The sequence below is a fragment of the Neltuma alba genome, unplaced genomic scaffold (assembly GCF_004799145.2).
Source record: "Neltuma alba isolate B1F8T4 unplaced genomic scaffold, ASM479914v2 tig00002069_pilon, whole genome shotgun sequence".
Taxonomy (NCBI): domain Eukaryota; kingdom Viridiplantae; phylum Streptophyta; class Magnoliopsida; order Fabales; family Fabaceae; genus Neltuma; species Neltuma alba.
Window position 1 is genome coordinate 157683 of NW_021632728.1, and position 20860 is coordinate 178542.

Sequence of the window (20860 nt, forward strand, 5' to 3'; positions counted from 1 at the left end):
TGGGCTATGCATCCTCTAAAGTGGACATTATGAAGAAGAAGAATGGCTTGCATTCTTGTTTAAAATGGCTTAAAATGTAATTTACAGAATATAAAGTAAGTATGTGAAGAAGTATCTCGATTTACATAAACGTACTTATAAGTGCTTATAAATTATAGCTTTAAACAAGCGCATAATATTTGTTTTAAACTTGTTGAACCTTGATGACATGACATACCAACTAATTGGTAACGTTATAAAAACATCTCAAATCCCATAAGAATGTAACCAGTCTCTAAAATTTAACTTATCTAATTTTTTAAAAAGATAAATTACATCCTTATTAAAAAAAGTACATATTTTTCTATTTAAAATAATTATAATCCATTTCTATTTTTGCAAATATATATATATACCAATATCTCTTGTTATAAAAATGAATTACAATTCCACCATTGTAGAATTACCATGTGTCATATTTAACATCTATTTAATATGAAAATGGATAATGAGATATCAAATCTTAATAAAACATTTTTAAATTTTAACATGTCAAGTTTAATTTTTAAATCTGGTAAAAAAAATTTTTAATTTTTAAAATAACCAAGAATGTTACAAAAAATAATCATTTAAAGCAAATGATTTTCAAGTTAAAGGACTAAAAATATATTTAAGTTAAGGAACTATAACTGAAATCTTGTATAAAATTAACTGACTTAAAATATACTTTATCCACATAAGGAGTATCAAATATTCATTTCATTAACAAAAAATAAAACAAGCTTATTTTTGGCTCACCAAATAAAACAAAATTAAAAAAAAAAATACTTCAGCGTATAAGAGGCGACGAATCTCCCTTGAGCTGTAAAGCACAATGCACCATCGTTTTGGTGTTAAGCGCAATCTCCACAAGACTTCACAATATCAAAGAAATAGAATAACAGACCCTCCCGTTTTTAATGTCAGATTTATTTAATTAATTTAATTTAATTAAAAAAATTAGATAAGTTAGTTAATTATAAAAAATATGATATGTTTTTCATAAAATATCATAATCATTTTTCTCGATGTCTTCTCTCTTTCTCCTATTTGATTATGATTTAAGAAGTATCAGTATGGATAATTTAAAAAAATTAATAAATATAAAAAATAAGTCTTATATTATATTTGTAACAAAAAACTAAAATCAACTTAATAATTAGATGCGTAAAGAGTATAATAATGCCAGTATGATAAAAAATAAACCATTTTCCAACCACCATCGCCAACCCACTATGCCTTTGCCACAACCGCTGCCGCTTCTGCTTTTAGTTCTTAGTGACACCCTGCCAGTGTGATAAAAATATACCTTTTTCCAGCCACCATCGCCAACCCACTAGGCCTTTGCCATAAACATTCCCACTACTGCTTCTAAATCTTAGTCACACACTGCCAATGCTTGCATTGCAATAAACTTTCCCACTTCTGCTTTTTTTTTTTCGTTTTGCATTTGCAGAAGCTCAACAACTTCATCTATGGCGGAAGCTTTCGTTGGTGGTGCTTTTCTTTCTGCTTTTATTCAGGTGGCTTTCGATCGGCTGGCTTCTCGGGATGTTTTGGACTTCTTCAAGAAACCAAAATTAAACCAGACACTGCTCAATAAGTGGAAGATGGTGCTGTTATCCATCGATGCTGTGGTTGACAATGCAGAGCAAAAGCAGAGCACTAATCTAAAAGTGAAGGACTGGATTGATATGGCTAGAGATGCGGTTTTCGATTCTGAGGATGCCTTGGATGAGATTGATTATGAAATGTCCAAGCGCAAGCTGGAAGCTGAACAAAAGAGTCAAACCATTGATATGGGCAAGGTACCAAACTTCCTTAGTGATTCTGTTAGTTCATTTGAGAAGGAAATTGAATCCAGGATGAAAAATGTCCTTGAAAATCTAGAATATCTTGCATGTCAAAGGGATATATTAAGATTCAATGAACGTGATGGTGGTGCAGGATTGAGAAGTATTGTGCCAGATAGATTGCCAACTGCATCTTTAATGGACGAAAATGGAACATACGCTAGAGATGATGACAAAGAAACCATCATTGAATGGCTTGTTAGAAAAGTATAACAACAAACTATCTGTGATTTTTATAGTGGGTATGGACGGGTGAGACTACTTTTGCCCAACTTGTTTATAATGATAGAAGGATGGTGGATGGATTCAACCATAAAGTATGAGTCTGTGTCTCTGATGAGTTTGATGTGTGAGGGTAACAATAACAATTTATGAGGCAATCACTGGATCTAAAGATGATACCAATGATTTAAATATGTTTCAAATTAACATGAAACAACAACTAACTCAAAAGAGATTTCTCATTTAAGGGTTAATACAATGATTTGTCCTCATAGTTTACCTTTGTTTTGCTTTTAGTCCCTGAAGTTTCAAATTGGAGCTCTTAGTCCCTCAAGTTTGCTCCATTTAAAACTGTTAGCTCTTCTAGTTTAAAAAGGACTTGGTGTTTGTGTTAATGATGTTAATTATGCTGACGTGTCTTTTAACACCGTTTAATTTGCTGGCGTGGCATGCCATATGGACTTATGACCTGGAAATCCTTTTTATAAAAATAAATTTGTGATTATATGGGTGGGTGACCTGGACCTGAAAATTGTTTATTAAAAAAAAAAACAAATGTGAATGTAAAACACACACAGGGCACGAAGGAAAAGGGAAGGCTAAGGCATCAGGAGAGATCTTGGTTGAGGTTAAGGGGAAAAAGGAAAAGGGAAACTTGGGCATCGATGCTGGGCAGAGTGTTAGAGAAGACAGAGAAGATTCAGCAAAGGTCAGAGAATATTCGGTGAATGCAAAGGAGGTCCAATGAAGGTTAATGAGCATTCGAGACTTTCATTGAAAGGTAAATCGTTTTCATTTTCTCCCAATTTACAGCCTTTGATTTTCTTTGCACTCTCGCCTTCTTCTCTATCTTCAACCTTGTATATAATTTTATTTTATGTGCAGTGAAATTTCATGGCTTCTACTAGAAGTTCCTCATCGAACATCATGGGTAGAAGGGTAGCCCAGAGGGGTGGTGAACGATGTAAATGTGGAGATGAGGTTATAATTTTGACTTCATGAACAGAGCAAAATTATGGTAGGAGGTTTGTGAAGTGCCCAAATTATAAGGTTTGTAGATTATATCTTCACGTAATAATTTGAGTTAGCAACTGGGGTAAAGAATTTATGTTATTGTGTATTGTTTGACATACAGGAGCGTTGGGGGTGCAACTACTTTGATTGGTTTGATGGACCAATTGACAATTCAATTTTAGATGAGCTGAAGAAGATGAAGCAAGAGAATATTGATTGTAGAAGGAGATTGAAGTTCGTGGAACAAATCACATGTGTTATGGCTGTTATGAATGTGTTCTTAGTTTGGAAAGTACTCAATCTAAATTTGTAAACTTAGAAGCTAAAGTTGTATTTTAGTTGAAGTTGTGCAGTAATCTGTGTAACTGTGTAAGAGATGTTTTGAAAGGATTGATGTTGATATGGTTAGTAGGGAAATTGAAGAGAATTTGTAATGAGAATTGCGCACTTGTTAAAAAAAAACCTGAATAGAGATTAAACATATACATATGGCTAAATGCAAAGAAAAATTTAACTTGATTGAATGAGTTATCTATATTGATCAATTTTTCATAAATCGGTACAATGAGATTCATATGGGAGTTATAAAATTCTAGTAAACTTTACTGAACATAAAAAGAGTATGTGTTATTGAACATAAAAAGAATCTGTCTTCTTCTTCTCCAAATGGAAGAGGGAAAAGGAAGAGTATGTGTTACTGGTGGTACTAGCTTTTATTTGTTCCTGAATCATCAAGAGACTTCTTGAGGATGATTACTATGTTAATGCCATCGTTAGATCTCACCCTGGTCCTCTATTATATTATGCTTATATTTCAAGCAAATCATATGTCATATATATATATATATATATATATATATCAACATTTAACTTTATGTTCTGCAATAATCATTACAGTTGGAATTTCCCTGGGAGTACAGTTTGCGTCGTGAAAGATGGATTATTTAAGATCCAAAACTTGTTTTGTTCTTCCTCAAGGGTCCAGCTATAATACGGAACCTTTAGCTGAATTGAACATTAATATTTGACTGATTTAAGAAGTATTATCTTCCTTAAGGGTCTTTGTGTAGGATTTGACAGTGTTGCCATGATTTAAGAAGATTTGCACATTTCAAAGTTGTCTGTGAAATATGATTGTTCATCTATGGAACTTCTGATACAAATGTATTTTTTCTATATATTCTGAATGATAAATATGAATTTATCATTTATCAATCTACCAGAAAAATAAGTACTCCCCTACTGTCAAAATTCCAGATATATTCCCAGTGCAACTACAGACAAATGTATTAATGATTAAAAAAACATATTCATAAAAACAAGTAACACAAGAACCAATGAGTATGGGATTGCACAACAAATAGTGATCCAACTTATAAAGGTTAGGATAATCAAAAGGTCCATACAATCACTTATAATCCATGTGAGGTTTCATTACATCCAAGTAACCAAAATATATCACTTAAGTATTACATCCAAAATATTTTCACTAAAGTATTGCATCAAAAATATTTTCACTAAAATATTAGATCTTAGCTCAAGGCTGACTGCTTCCTGGAGGAGTAACATTAATAAACTCTTGTGTGCAAGAAGGTTGGCACATAGTTGTTGGATTTTGTTTGATTTGAATCTTCGGACGGTGTGTCTTCTTTGGAGGTTTCTTCTTACTACCATTGCTTGTGGATGGTTCCTTGCATGACCTTTTATTGTGTCCATGCTTCCTACAATTAGAACATTTAAGGGTTATATTTTGGTGTCTCTCCTTCTTTATACCAGTTGTGACCTCATCTGCTCCTTTTTTCCATTTTTTTGTTGGTCTCCCAGGACGCTTATGATATATTGGAGGCTCAATCGATTCACTGTTTGCTTTCTCCCACATGTTCTCACCATTGATAGGCTCAATTACAGGAGAGTAATAGGCAACAAAAGATTGTAAACTCAAGTATTTATCCTCATAATCATGTGGATCTTCCCTCTGGACATATATGCAAGCAATTGCATGCTTGTAACACAAGACACGTAACATTCAAGCATTTATTATTTATTGTTTCTAATGTTAAGACACATAACATTCAGCCATTTATTATATTCACTTTGGCGGCAAGATTATCAACATATATAAATTGTGTGCGGCTTTTTTGTTTTACATTGAATATATAAGGAGTCAGTCATGGCTATAAATGACATTAGCTTTTATAAATTAAACATATGGAAAAAAAGTTACCTGCAAGGAATTCCATTCAATTGCCACCAATAACAAGAGCAGTTTCTAGTAGTAAGATCAACCTGAAACTTATGTCTCTTTAGTGAGACTTCATATCTATTGTTGCCCGCATATCTAACCATCCACTTTCAACTTTCTTCAACTTCCTTATCCAATCTTTTGCGAGGTCGTGGACAAACTATTCCCTTTTCACGGTACTTCTCAGCCTTCACACAATTTTCAGCAAATCGAGTCATAAGATAGGTTCGGATCTAGTCAAGCATGCTTATAATTGGAAGTTCTCTCACCTCCAACAATCTTCCATTGAATGACTTTGTAATATTATTGGTGATCATGTCACATTTACAAGCCTTGTGAAAATGAGCCTTGGACCAACAAGTTGGAGGGATTACCATCAAATGATCATGAGTTCCATTTGACACTGCTTTCAACTCATTCATTCGTTCCCTCCATTCGGCCTTAGTAGTGGCTTTCGCAACACGAAGGACTAAATCATGAACTATAGTTCCTCCTCCATATTTGATCTTGATATTTGCATACAAATAACGCACACAAAATCGATGTTTAGCACCTTCAAGTAACTCTTCAACTGCTTGAACAAGCACCTGCAAGTTATTTAAACAATCAGTTATGTAATCACAAATTAATATACTTGAAATAAAAGCATAAATTGTAGTAAAATACCTTTTGCTGGTCAGGTATGAAGACCCATCTTCTTTCTTTCATACTACCGATATCATCAAGTAGATTTTGTAAAAACCATATCCATGAATCTCTATTTTCTCCCTCAACCACAGCCCAAGCTAATGGAAAATATTAGTCATTAGGATCACGTCCAACAGCCACAAGTAGTATTCCTCCATACGGTCTTTTTAGAAAACACCCATCTAACTCAATAATAGGCCTATCTCTCGCTAAAAAACCCCGCTTCACAGTGCCTATACATTCATATAACCTCTTGAAGATAGGGGAGCGGTCTATGTATGGTTGGTCAGTAACTAAAGCAAAAGTTGTCTCTGAGTTGTGCTTTCTCACTTCATTGCAATAATCTCTCAACTTATGGTATTGCTCCTTGAAATCATCATCAATAATTGCCTTTGCACTTTTCCTTGAACCATATAGTGCTCCCTTAATGAACCAATTATGTCAACCAACTTCATGTTTTTATTTGTCTTCATATAATGCACTATCTTTTTTAAAATCCACTTGTAAGTGGCATTCTTCCCTTTTATGGAGACACCACATGTGTGCTTAGATTGTAATGTCTTCACCCTATATGTCAATTCATCTCTTATTTTACTCACAAAAATTAACCATTTGCATTCCGCTTGTGCACACCTTACTCGACACCTCGCCTTATCATTTTTCATGAACTTCACTTCATATCCATTGAGTAGGGCATACTCTCTTACTGCATTCTTAAATTATTAAAGTGAAATGAACTCTATCCCCAACTTAAATTGAAACTCTTTGCACATCTCCAAGGGATTATATTTGGGGTGTTTCACTTTCACCACTAGACCATCCTCATCATCACTTAATCTATCAACTTCATCAATATCCTCTAATTCATAATCAGATAACAAAGCCAAGATGTCCTCCTCTCTCTCTTCAACCAAGTTTCTTTGCTCTGCTTCATTAGGTTCAACTATCATCAATTGTGAACTACTAATAACTTCATCTAACACATCACCCACACCAACATCAACATATTCCCTAAAATAGTCATCATCCACATGTTCTTCTTCACTATCTTCAAAATCACACAAAGACGCCTCTGCACCATCATCACTCTCCTCCACCCCACTGTTGTCACTAGTGTCACTACCATCACCAATGTAATCAGTCTCTTTCTCTGACTCCATTTGCACCTAGCAACATAAGTGTCTCGTTACAATATTCTTCTCCACAGTAATACACAAAGAATACTATGATGAGACAACAAATATTAACATTTAATCAAGAGATTGCTTACTCTTTTTTTTCACATGATGATCACTTGAGTGTAAAAAGCAAGAAAATCCCGGGTAAGGCAAGCCATTGTCACAAATTTCAAAATAGCATCACCCACGATTTCAGTCCAAACCATTTACTAAATGGCAAAGAATGATAGTGACTCAACAAAAACCCAAAGTCTATGCTACAAAGTATAGACTAAATTTGTCATTAACATGTAATTTCAGTCTGGAACATGTACGCATAGCAAACCCATGATTTTTTTTTTTTAAAAAAAGACAAAGCATATACTATAACCAAAGAATCGAATCATGACTTTGGCTATTGTCATTTACTAAAACAGAGCACATTTTATCGTTGTACAAGATATGGAAGAACCACAAAAATCAGTCATCTCTTTACTTTCTATATGCCATCTACAATATAAAACTAATAAGAAAAACTAATCATCAAAGAACAAACTACAAATAAGCATAGCACCAAAGCTCTATTGATTATAGAACCAATAATAATAAAAATAGAGCATTGAAAGAGCACACCACCACAGACCATTGCTCGTGCTCTTTTCGAACAGACTAACAAGAAGAATCCTTACCTTTCAACAAAATGAAATGCAGAGGACAATGCTTCTGTGACCTTCACTGACCTTCTCCCACAGTCGTTGGCGTAAACTGCACCAGCGACGGCCATGTAAGGCTTCTTTGGCTGTGGGTCCAACTTGACCTAGCACTTTCTTGTTTTTTCCTTTAGCCTTTAACCGTCTTTGTTTTTTTCCCACTCAATCATGCGTGTGCATTTTGTTTCAAGTGTGGGTATTGTTTTGTTTTTTCTTGTTTTTTTAAAATCACAAATCCAGGTTGGCAAACTAATCACTAAGCCTTGTTGCCCAGTCAACATGCCATGTCAACGAATTAAATGGTGTCAAAAGACACGTCAGCATAATTAACACCGTTAACACAAACACCAAGTCCTTTTTAAATTAGAGGGACTAACGGATTTAAACGGAGCAAACTTGAGGGACCAAAAGCTCTGGTTTGAAACTTCAAGGACCAAAAGCAAAATGAAGGTAAACTATGAGGACCAATCATTATATTTTCACTTTAAAACAAAAGAGTTGAAAATATGTTGTATCTCACTGAAAAGAGTTGCATTTATTTTCACCTATGATTTAAACAAATTTCAATTATAAATTTTTAATCACTAATTTTTCAGCAATTTCTCCATCCTAAGTAATAGGCAGAATAAGTTGCTAAAAAAACGAGGTAAAAATAAAAACAAAATTATGTTTAGACGGTCACCTATAAACGGTCTGCATGTGCCCAATAATCCAAATGGCGGGAGGGAGAACCGCCCGTTACTGCCTTATCTAACCAGAAGGCGGTGAGCAATCGCTCTTTCTTACAGTTATTCCATCTTCCCGATGGCTTCTTCCTTTTCTTACCTTTCAAACACCCTCTCAAACCTCTGTTAGTTCTCTTACCATCCTCAAAATGATGGCTTCTTTACAGCCTTCATGGTTCTCTTCATTGAAACTCATCTCCCCTGCAAAACCCTCTCTTCTCCTCTCCTCCCCCTTTAAGCCCATAAAAGTTTTCTGTGCTCTCAACCCTGAAAATGCTGAATCTTCCGAAACCACGCCCGAATCTCAGCCCGAACCGGTTGACCCTGTGAAGCTCGCTTTCAGCAAAGCCAAGGCGTACAGAGAATCGCTGAAATCGAACTCTGATTTGAAAGTTGAGCAAAACATTGCTGCAAGTTCGGTTGAAAAATCAAATGGGACTGACGGGTTGAGTTCGGGTCAAAATGTTGTTGATTATGTTGGGCAGAAGGAAGTGCCACCGTCTCTGAAGATCGCAATGGAGAAAGCCAAGAAGTACAGGGAGAATAGAGGGGGCGTGGTTGATGAAACGGGTCAAGGTAATTCTACAGGCGTATCTTGTGCTAAGCAGAAATTTCTTGCATTGATGTATTTAATTCAGTATATGGTTAAAAATGGAAAGCTATGTGTTCCACTGTTTGTAGTTTGCGCTGAAATGTGTATTTGAAAATTGAATTGGTTCTTAGGATTGCAGGGAGAGAATGGAGGGTCTTCAAGAAGTAATATTGTGGATAATAGTGTTGGTAAGAAGGGACAACTGTCAGTTTCGAAAATGGATTTCATGGGACTTGAATTTGCGGATAAGAAAAATACGAGGGGACTGCCACCTGGATTGGTTCCAATTTCTGACTCTTTCTCAAGAAGTGATATGCCTGAGGTGGAGCTGATTGTTGGGGACACGAGCAAGTTTGATGCTGCAACAACAGCTCCCAGGCCTGAGCAAACTGAGGAAGATGAATCAGATCTTTACAAGCCAAAAGTTTCTACGCGGGGTGTCTTTCCTAGAACCAGCAATATTTCAAAAACAGTATATAATATTTGATACTGAGCCCTGCAATTTTGCAATTTCCTTAATTTGCTCAAATTCAGTTCGCTTGTTCAGGAATTGTTATATTTCTCAATTTGCCCTCCGTTTTCCCCCCAAATATCTTGTGTTTAATTATTTCTTTGGGTGCTTTCAGTACGGTGGAGGAAGAGTGATACGTCCTGGGGATGCGCTAGAGACTGAAGAAGAAAAATCTGCTAAAGAAGAACGAACAAGACAATTACTTGCGGCTTACAAGAAGAAAATTGGGTTAAATATTGATCCAAAGATAAAATCTGAGTGTGAGGAGGTAAGTTTATATAATGCCATCTCAAGTATTTCAACTCTTGCCTCGCTATCACTGGCTAAATGGATTTAATTTTCTTGGTTGACTTACAAAAATAAGATGTAGACTTCTTTGTTAAATAGTTTGAAGAAATTCATGTCAATATGATTTCACACATCCATAAAAGATATGTTCTTATGTATTCATGAAAATCAGAATCAAAAGGATATCTTATGACATCCAAATTTTGCATTGCAACAAACTTCTACGGACTCGGTCTCTATTCTTGTTTTATGGATTTATTTGTCCAAATCTTGAGCTGGTTATTATGACTTTGGAGCATAATTATGCCAAGTAACATAATGCTTGCAGGAATTGAAGGAAGGTGACTCATTAATGAATGCTGGAAAGCTGAGAGAAGCATTGCCATTCTATGAAAAGGTTATGGAGAAATTAACTTTTAAGGTAACTGCTACTTGCTAAAGCTGAAAGAAGTGCAAGCTGTCTTTTTGCTTAGTAAGTTTGTTAATCTCCCTCTCGAGTTCACTAAATATACTGAAAAAGAAAACTTCTTATATTAATCATGTCTCTGCAGAGTGAGCTGCATGGATTGGCTGCTTTGCAGTGGTCAATTTGTCAAGACTCCCTCAGCAGGTATATATAAACCTCCCACTGAGTTTGAATTCCAAAAAAAAAAAAAAAAAAAACTTGAATTTACTGGATCGGCGTTATTCAAATCTTTGTGTTGTATGTGTTTAATGCAGCATCTTTTATTTCTTCATTCGAGAATTAAAAAAGGTTAATTTATCTCAATGACTAGTACTTATCTTTATAATTCTCTTCCAATAATACATAACTTGCCTCCATATCACTACAAAAAAACATGCTTTTAGCGACAGAATTTTTTATTTAGCGACGAAATTAGCGACGGACTAACGACGGATTAGCGAAGGAATTTGTTCCGTCGCTAATTCCTTTGTCGCTAATTGATTAGCGACGGAAAATTCCGTCGCTAATTACCGACGGAAATTTCCCGTCGCTAATTCTTGACCGAAATTTCCGTCGCAAAATTAGTGACGGAATTTTTCCGTCGCTAACCCGAATTTTTAACAATAAAATAAAATGTCACGTGGCACCTCTACCAATTGCCACATCATCACTGGGGAACACCTCCACGTGTCTCTGCCACCTCACCTCTACCTGTCACGTGTCGTGACCACATAATTTCCTCTTCAAAGTGACTTCTCCACAGCTCGAACCCAAGACCTCCTCTGGCGCGCGTGCGGCTTTACCGGGAGTGCAATGAACCTGTGAACTTATTAGGCAAAATTAAATATATATATATAAATTATTTTACACAAAAAATTATATATATTATTAAAAACTAAAAATATACTATATGATAATTTTAATCATAATTATTTTAATGAAAAAATAATTTTTTAATATTTTTAAATAATTATTTATTCTTAAAAAATATTTTTAATATAATTTTAATTTCTAACCGCACTAATCTTGAATTTTAAATCATAAATAATTTTTTTATAAATATTTTTTAAATTTATTTTTTAATTAACATTGATAAGATATACAATTTAATGATATATGTATTATATTATATTATATTATATTATCTATATGTGTTTTATATATTTGAAGAAAATAATTTATAATTAGTCAAAAAATCTTGTTATTCAAAAAATAACTACTATAATAAAATCTAATAAATTATTCTACATAAAAAATTAAATAATTTGAATAGATTATGATAAACAGTATTCTCCTGCTTGTATATATATCCTATGTAATTTATTTTCTTAAAATTTTTTATATATACCATTTGTTTTTGTATTAAGACCAAAATCAATCTGTCATGGGTATTAATTATATCGTGATTAAATTTTCTTGTTTAATGATTGAAATTCAAAATTCACTTCAATATTAATTTGCATTCATATAAATTTATTAAATCGTTTTGAATTTCTATCACATATTATATATTTCAATATATTTTACATAAGATAAAATTATTTCTTTCTTATATCATTTTGTATAAAAAAGTTATTAATAATCTTATTGTATTTTTTAATTATTATTAATAATCAAGAGGAATTTATTTTAACAAAATATAAATAAGTTTTCTAAGAAATTATTTTTCTATTTTCAGTATATACATAATGATGACATGAATGATGACGATATCTTTATTAATACCAACTCCATAAGTATATCAATTTATTTTGTAATTAAAAATGTTTTTAAATCATTATATTCTTAATTGTTATAATAGAATTTTTGTAAGATTATAATTTAAAATAACGAAATTTAAAATTAGTGACGGATTAGCAACGAAATTGTGACGGAATAGAATTAGCGACGGAATTAGTGACAAAAACTTCTGTGACAAACAATTTAGCGATGGAAATTTCTGACGGAAAAAATTTTGTCGCTAAATATTTACTGACGGATTTTCCGATAGATTAACGACGGAATTTAGCGACGAACAGAAATTCCGTCGCTAATATTAGCAACGGAAAAATTATGTCGCTAATCCGTCGAAAAAATTAGCGATGGAATTTCCGTCGCAATTCCGTCAGAAATTAGCGACGGAATTTGTTTCTGTCGTAAATTCTGTCAGTAATTAGCGACGGAATTTGTTTCCGTCGCAAATTCCGTCGCTAATCAACTGTTTTTTTGTAGTGTATGTTTCATGTTCTTTTGCATGGAAAGACAAGATGCAAGCACCAAATTCTTTTATTTAGATACAAAATGTTTCAATGTGACAAAGGATATATACCTCCAACGCATGCTCATAATCCCAGAAAAAAAGAACCTAAATAGAGCCTCTCACATCATATTTGAAATTCAATTTAGTTGTAACACATTGGTTTAGAAGAAATCTCTGGATATTTTCATTATAGAGAGAACCGGGGCTGTCTCTTGGTGGAGGAGTCTTTTATTCAAAAGGAAAATTTTGACTACGAGACCTCCTTATGCCAAAAAAACATAATAATTGCATTGGGAATACAGAGATGACCCAGAATTCAAACCCAACCAGGCATTGATACCTTGGGGTCAAGTAAGGTTCCTCAAAAGCCCTCATGTGTGTCATTCCAGAAACAAAATCTTTCCCATCAAGCGATGTAATTTAAGCCTCAGCGAGGGAGATAATGCCAATTCCCAGGATTTTCTACCTGATGAGGGGAACAATATATGGCCAGAGAAAAGCTCGAGATATTGAATATTAAGGATGTTGCTGATTCTGTATACCAAAAGTCTCCTAGCTGGGTAAAACTACTCTTGCCCAGCTCGTATATAATGATAGAAGGGTAATGGATGGATTCAACATCCAAGTTTGGGTGTATGTCTCTGATGAGTTTGATGTGCTGATGGTAACAAAAACAGTTTATGAGGCAATCATTGGATCTAAGGATGATACTAATGATTTAAATATGCTTCAAATTAAATTGAAACAACAATTAACTCAAAAGAGATTTCTTCTTGTTTTAGATGACGTGTGGAATGAAAATTATATGCTATGGGAGGCGTTGCAATCACCATTTAATCGTGGAGCTCTAGGAAGCAAAATTCTTCTAACCACCCATAGCAGAAAAGTTGCTTCAACCATGCGTTCTACTAATATACTTCAATTAAAACTATTATCGGAAGGAGATAGTTGGTCGTTATTTAGCAAATATGGATTCCATGATGGAAATGTTCTTTGTGCAAACTCTGACCTTGAAGAAATTGGTAGAAAAATCAGGAAAAAATGCAAAGGGCTGCCTTTGGCTTTGAAAGCCATTGGGAGTCTCCTATACACAGAATCATCTCATGAGCAATGGAATGAAGTCTTGGAAAGTGAGATATGGGAGGACAAAAGTGATAGCAAGATTCTCCCTGCTTTGATATTGAGTTATTGCTACCTCCCCTCTCATCTCAAAAGATGCTTTGTTTATTGTTCAATATTTCTCAAAGATTATGATTTTGATAAGGAGCATTTAATTCAGCTATGGATGGCAAAAAATTTCCTAACATGTGCTCATCAAAGAGAAAATGGGAGAGAAGTAGGGGAACAATTCTTTCATGAGCTATTATTGAGGTCACTTTTTCAACGATCACTTAGAGATGACACTCGTTTCATCATGCATGATCTTATTAAGGATATGGCAAAAGTTGAATATGGAAAGTTTTGCCATAGGTTGGAGTTAGATGATGCAAATAAGTTGACAGAAATGACCCGCCATATTTCATTTTTGAGAAATACTGTTAATACATTCGAACGGTTTGAGATTGTACACAGGGCTAATAAATTGCGTACTTTCTTGCCTCTATCTATGCAAGGTCATAGAAGTACAAGCTGTAACTCTATTCTTCATTTTATATCTAGCAAGTTTACTCACAATTTTCCATCCAAGTTCACTTACATGCGAGTTGTATCTTTGTCTGATCATTTCATCATGCAATTACCTGATTCAATAGGAAAACTCAAACATCTCCGTTATTTGGACTTATCAGGAACTAAAATAAGGAAACTACTTGATTCAATATGCCAACTTCATCATTTGCAAACACTAAAGTTGTGGCGTTGTTGTCTTTTGGAAAAGTTGCCAATGGATTTTCATAAACTCATGAATCTACGTCACCTAGATTTTCGTGAACCTCAGGTGAGAGAGATGCCAAAGCAATTGGATAAATTAAAAAATCTTCAAGTGCTGTCATCATTTATTATAGACAAATATGGAGAGATCAATATCAAATACTTAGAAGGACTTGATCTTCATGGATTATTTTCCATCTCAGGATTACAGAATGTCTCAACTGCTTTAACGGTCAATTTAAGAAGAAAGACACACCTAAAGGAGTTAACATTAGAATGGTGCATAGACAACAAAAAATCACCACATGATAAGGATGTGCTAGAGAAGTTTCAACCGCATAAAAATTTAAAAAAGCTATCAATTGTCAACTATGGTGGTATTGAGTTTCCAAATTGGCTTACAGATCATTCATTGTCTGATTTAGTGTCCCTAGAGCTAAGGCATTGCAAATACTGTATATCCTTGCCATCAATTGGCCTCTTTCCATCTCTCAAGTCGGTTTCAATTATAAGGTTTCATAATATAGTAGATATTGGTCCAGAATTTTGTGGAACTAATTCTTCATCCCTAGAAATCTTGAGGTTTGGAGATATGATGAGTTGGGTGGAATGGATGTGTCAAATTGTGTCACTAACTTTCCCTTATCTTCAAGAGTTGAGTATAGAAAATTGTCCCAAATTGAAAGGGCAACTTCCTCAACAACTTTATTCTTTAAGGATGCTAGTAATTTCCAATTGTGAGAAACTTTTATCTTCCATTCCCTGGGATTCATCTCTAGATAAATTGGTTCTAAGAAATTGCCGAAATGAGCAGTTAGAAAGTCTTCCATCATCTCTAAAAGTCCTTGACATTTCTGGAGGCTTCAAAATTTATTATCACTTGACAAAATTGAGAATGTCATTGCTAATTGTAACCTCGAAGAGTTGAAGTGTTATTCTCCCCACTTAGAATTCCCATTATGCTATTTTCATAACTTCATTCTTGAAATGGAGATAAGAGGGAGCTGTGACTCTCTCAAGTCTTTTCTTCTGGATTTATTCCCGATGCTTCATTCGTTGAAGTTGATTGACTGTAATAATCTTGAAACGATATCTGTTTCAAAGGGGAACCATTTTTCTCTAGCAAACTTGTACCTTTGAAAGCGTCCTAGATTTGTACTTTTTCCTGAAGGAGGGTTTTTGGCCCCCAAACTAGTATTGTGTTGCATCAAAGAATTAAAGAATTTGAAAGTACTGCCACAGAAGATGCGCATTTTCTTTCCCTCTCTCATATATCTGATAATAAGATGTTGCCCACAAGTGGAATCATTTTCAGAGGAAGGTTTCCCATCAAATCTCCAATATCTTGATGTCTTTGAATGCTCAAAACTTGTAGCCTCTCGAATGGGGTGGCATTTGAGCAGCCTTCCTCCACTGCGTCACTTAGGGATTGGAGATGCAAATGACGAGTCTCTTCCTGATATTGGATTACTTCCACCTACTATTATTAGTCTTTCGTTCCGTAACTGCCCAAATCTTAGATCATTGGAACACAAAGGTCTTTGCCACTTATCCTCTTTGGAAACATTGGGATTTTGTGTCTACCCTAAACTCCAGCACTTTCCAAAGGAGGGTTTGCCCAATTCCCTTTGTGTGCTACGGGCTATTGGTTGTCCATTGCTCAAAAAGAAGATTCAAAAACAAAATGGAAAATATCGGGCAATTATTTCTCACATCCCTTTTAGTAGCACTGAAGATGATGGAGCAGCATTGTTAGGCGAGCTTCTCACTCATGAAGGCGTCAATTTTCCGATTATCCATTCTGCATACACTCGTTAGGTATATATTCACTCCTTTTTTAAAGTTTCAAGTCATGAATATAATTTTCTTTCTTTTGCCTATGTTTTTAAGATTGAACGATTTGCTAGATTATCTGAATTTCAAATCATAAAAACTCAGCTTTTGTTTGCTACGCAAGTGCTGCACATCATGGTGGTTCTCAGCTTTCAATAGTCATGCTTATTTGTTGGAATTTTAAGTTGTAAATATATATATATCCTTATGTTTGCACTGATTTATTCTTAGATTTGCTTGTTTATATGAAATTTTTATTTTTGTAGATATTAATAATAGCAAAGCTGCATAAAATGAACATAATTTCTTTAAGCAAGAAACTCCTTTACACTTCAAATTCTAATTAGGAATCTTGAGTATTATTTTGTTGTTTGCTTTTGTTTTTACTTCAAATTGTTAAACATGGGCAATGCTACATGTATTCTTATTAGGTGTCTATTCTGTCCCCCCCCCCCCAAATTTTGAATGTTGAGTAATGGAAGAAGATCTCAACTTGCTTTTGAAATGTTCTTAAAAAAGTGAGAATTGTCAAAGGAAATAACTATCAATATAAAATGCTTGTTTCTATTTTTAGTATGAAGCCTTGTTAGAAATTGAAGAGAAGAAAAGTGATTGCAATGCATTATTACTTTTATCATTTGTCTCTTATAAAACAGGGCAAGGAGTATTTCCACTTCCCTTCTCCTTTATTTCCATCCACTTCTCATCTCAATTATAAGATTGAAATTTCAATAATTTGATTTCCTATTTATAAAATTATAAATAAACTGTTAAATTTTTAATAAATAAATAAAATAAAATAAAACTAATAAATTTTTGCCAGAATAATTCAAAAAATACTAAAAATTATTTTCTAAATAATGAAATTCAAACTGTTAAACTTTTAATCTTAATGTTGAGATGGGAAGTAGATGGAAATTGAGAGTAAGAAAAGTAGAGAGACTCTTTACCCAGCATTTTTGCGGTGAATTAAAGATTCCTTTACGTTAACTAACAGTGATATCAGATTAATTTGGTAGTTTGTGGTTTAGTAGATGAACCAACATGAAATTGATGAGCTGGACAAATGGACTACGTTTTGACTATTTTTATATTCAAATCTGCCGTAGGGGCATCACTGTAATTAGCTAGGTCGTGTGTGTGTGTTTGTATTTTGAAAGGTGAAAACTTAGCATCTAAACTGTGATTGCTTTATGTCAAATGATTCTTACTGTGGCATTTCTATTGTCAATAGCGGCAGATTGACTTTTGCGATGAATGCATATATGAATTTGATGCCAAAGTTATCAGCAAAGTTACGTGATCTTCCTGTTAGGCCATGTTTTGCTGTAATGCTGGCATTTGCAGAGCCTCTAACCTCAGTTATAGTAGCTACACACCTTTGACGTTGTCATTAATAGTGAATGTAATCTGAATGGCTTGTTTGATTTCGTTATTCACTGCATGATTGTTTTTGGCTTGGCCATTTTCTATTTCCTTTTGTATCCGTGGCTTGCTATCAAAACTGAAAATTGAACTTGGTAGAGAAGACAGGAGTTGTCTGTCTAATTATTATAGTTGATCATACTAAAATAAAATAACGGCTTGGTTTAGTCTTTTGAATGTATACTTAAAGATAATCTTCTGCGAAATAAATTCAACATGTGATTCAAATTTTTCAGATACCCTTCAAAGGCTTCTTCATTGAGAATTCTAGCATTTTAAGGTGGGTTCATTGCAAGAGCAGCAAGCCAGGCCTTTCTACTCATAGGTGTTTGTTTAATCTTCTATCATTTTCCATTAATCTATAACTTATTGATTGCCAGTGGCATGTTTACTTTATAGTGAAAGATGGGTTCTTCATTCAACAAAAGAATATGCAGAGAACATAATTGCTCAAACTGGACTCAAGAAGCCATCAGACACAACACTGAAAAAAGTGGCTAATGAGCTTTTTCAAGAATTTCAAAGCGCAGGACTTGACATATCCCAACCCCTTTTTAAGAAAGTCCATAGATAGTCAGTACGTAAATAGGCGTCCTGAGTGTACTGCTAATTCTTACAACTTGGACATACACGTCACATATCCAATATTTGGTAGGATTGGACTGGAGTGTCTTGAGAAAAGAATCGTGAAAAGGGCATGTTTGGATTGAGGAGAATGGGAGAGAAAATTTGATTTAAATATTTTCCCCACTTCAAATCCAACTCAAATCTTTCTTTCTTCTTTGTTCTTCTTGATTCAGGCATACCATTAAGTCGATATTTGTACAAGTTCAAATCAACATAACATTTTTCTTACAAAATCCAGATCTGAAGCATATCCCTATGGGAATTTGTGCAGTTCTTGAGTATGTGTGTTGGAAAGATTGAGAATGGTAATAATTTATTTTTGAAGACTACCGATTGGAAGCATAAAAAATGTAAAAAAATTTTGATAACTTAAAGTTCACTTGTTAGTTATAAAAACATTATATAAAGAATCCATGAAATGAACTTACTGCATTTTAAATTCCTTGCATTGTGAAATCCCAATGAAAAAGTCTTGGGGGCATTACAAACAGAAACTGATTCGCTTTTCTCTTTGACAGGCTTTTATATCACGCCCACTGAACATGAGAGACTCTTCTCCTTATCTTGTCCAATTGCTAAGGAAGGCCACCACTTTTTCCCTTTTACTCTTAACATCAGGAGCAAGATAACACATCGAACTGCTCAATGTTCATTCATAAGTACAACTCCCATGAAATTGATCGCCAAGAAGGTGGTGTGCTTTTAGTGCTGCTCAAAACCTATCTTCTTCACATTCTGAGATTCTGTTAGTCTTTTGAAAGTTAAGTTTTTCAGTAGATAGTGTAAGACAATAACTTCCCTTCTTTCTTGAGTAAAATTCTAGCTGTTTGGAGTTGCACTAGGATGTAGTGGCATCGTTGCTGTAGATAGTTTACTGGTGTCATGGTTACGGATTGTAAAATCTTGGTTCCCTTCTTCATTAAACTGTGGTTATTCACCATGGATAGATATTTTATACTTGAGAAATGAATATAAGACTTTGAAATTTGTGTCCAAATTTTTACATGGTGAGTGATTTTCTTACCTCACTAAGCACTTTTCTTGTTTGAATACTTTGTGAGAAGAACTTTATTTGGAAAGCAATATTTTATTGATTTCAAATTTGTAGAGAAACTCTGATAGAAATGAGACATTCACAGCATTCAACTATGTATATGGACATGCAATTCTAGCAGAATTCTTCAAGACTAGGGTATTAATAAACCAAGTGATTCATTCAACGTAGAGTAAGTAGCTGTTTTAAACGATTTAGCTCTAAGAAATCCAAAATCTGCCTAACTTCTCATTCAACTAAGTCAACTGATGGGTAAAAACCTATACTAGCATTTACTGATTCTGGTTTACGGCCATGACTGTGACAACTATACTATATTATACTATCTCCTGTCTTGTAATGAGGACCTGAGGTAGTATTTGGGTATGAATTCCTCCTCCTATTAGGAACATTGTGAGGCTTTCTTAGGAACAAGACGGGGAGTTGTTAAACTTTGAAAAGGTTAAAATGAAGTAGTTTGACAACGTGTGAGATGGAGACTTCAACTTATTTTATTTTCTGTGAAGTGATAAAATTCCAATACAAGCCCCCCAAAAAAATCGAAAGTTTTGATTATTAATTTTCTATTCTATTGCCTTTTCCCATCTCATGATAATCCTAGTGAATTTCAACAAAATGTTTGTCATAACTAGGAATTTATTTGAGACCACAATGGCCTCCTTATTTGAAAGTAATAATTAGGCACTCTTCATTGTTTGGTCTTGGTTCATAGTTTAGGAGATCCAAATAAGAACAAGCCTCATTGGACCCGAATGACTTGTCTGACTACCCTTCATTGAAATCCTTTTTCTTTTTCACTCCACAATGACTTGTCTTGCTTTGAAAATGAATTACAATTGCACTACTTCTTAACCACAATATCTTCACATTTGACATCTAGTTAATATAAAAAATATCAAATATTCATTTCATTAATATAAAATAAAACATATTTTTTTGCCAACCAAGTACCAAAAATTTAATAACATATTTCAGTAAAATTTTAACTTAAATTTTCAACTCACACATTTTAAATTAAAGATTAGTATGGCAGTATTTAATTGTAAAGTCATAATTTCAATTTGTTGATTAAATTTATTGAGTCAACATTTTTTTTTTAACAAAACTAATCATGTTAATATTAAGGAATTGAAAAATTATTTTTAAAATTTTTTTAAGAAATTAAACTGAAACTTGATACAAATATAGATAACCAAGCTTATATGTTCGCATGAAAATATATAATTTTAGCTTATAAGATGTTATGAACCTCCATTGAGTTGTCTATCACAGTGCACGGTGGTTTAGGCGTTGGGCTCAATAATAATTAGTGCCTAGTCTAAACACATAATGTCAACGAAATTAAACAA

At 33.8% G+C, this 20860-nt stretch overlaps 1 protein-coding gene across 1 annotated transcript in view; it reads left to right on the forward strand.

Moving 5' to 3' along the window:
- Positions 1-8693: 8693 nt before the first annotated feature.
- LOC114716556 (uncharacterized) overlaps positions 8694-20860 on the forward strand; it is a 53880-nt gene continuing 41713 nt past the window's right edge. The window contains exons 1-5 of the mRNA XM_028901577.1: positions 8694-9204; positions 9352-9692; positions 9847-9999; positions 10348-10440; positions 10571-10629. Of these exons, the coding sequence (XP_028757410.1) occupies positions 8778-9204; positions 9352-9692; positions 9847-9999; positions 10348-10440; positions 10571-10629 (1073 nt within the window). The 5' untranslated portion in view covers positions 8694-8777. The remainder of the gene's footprint in view (positions 9205-9351; positions 9693-9846; positions 10000-10347; positions 10441-10570; positions 10630-20860) is intronic.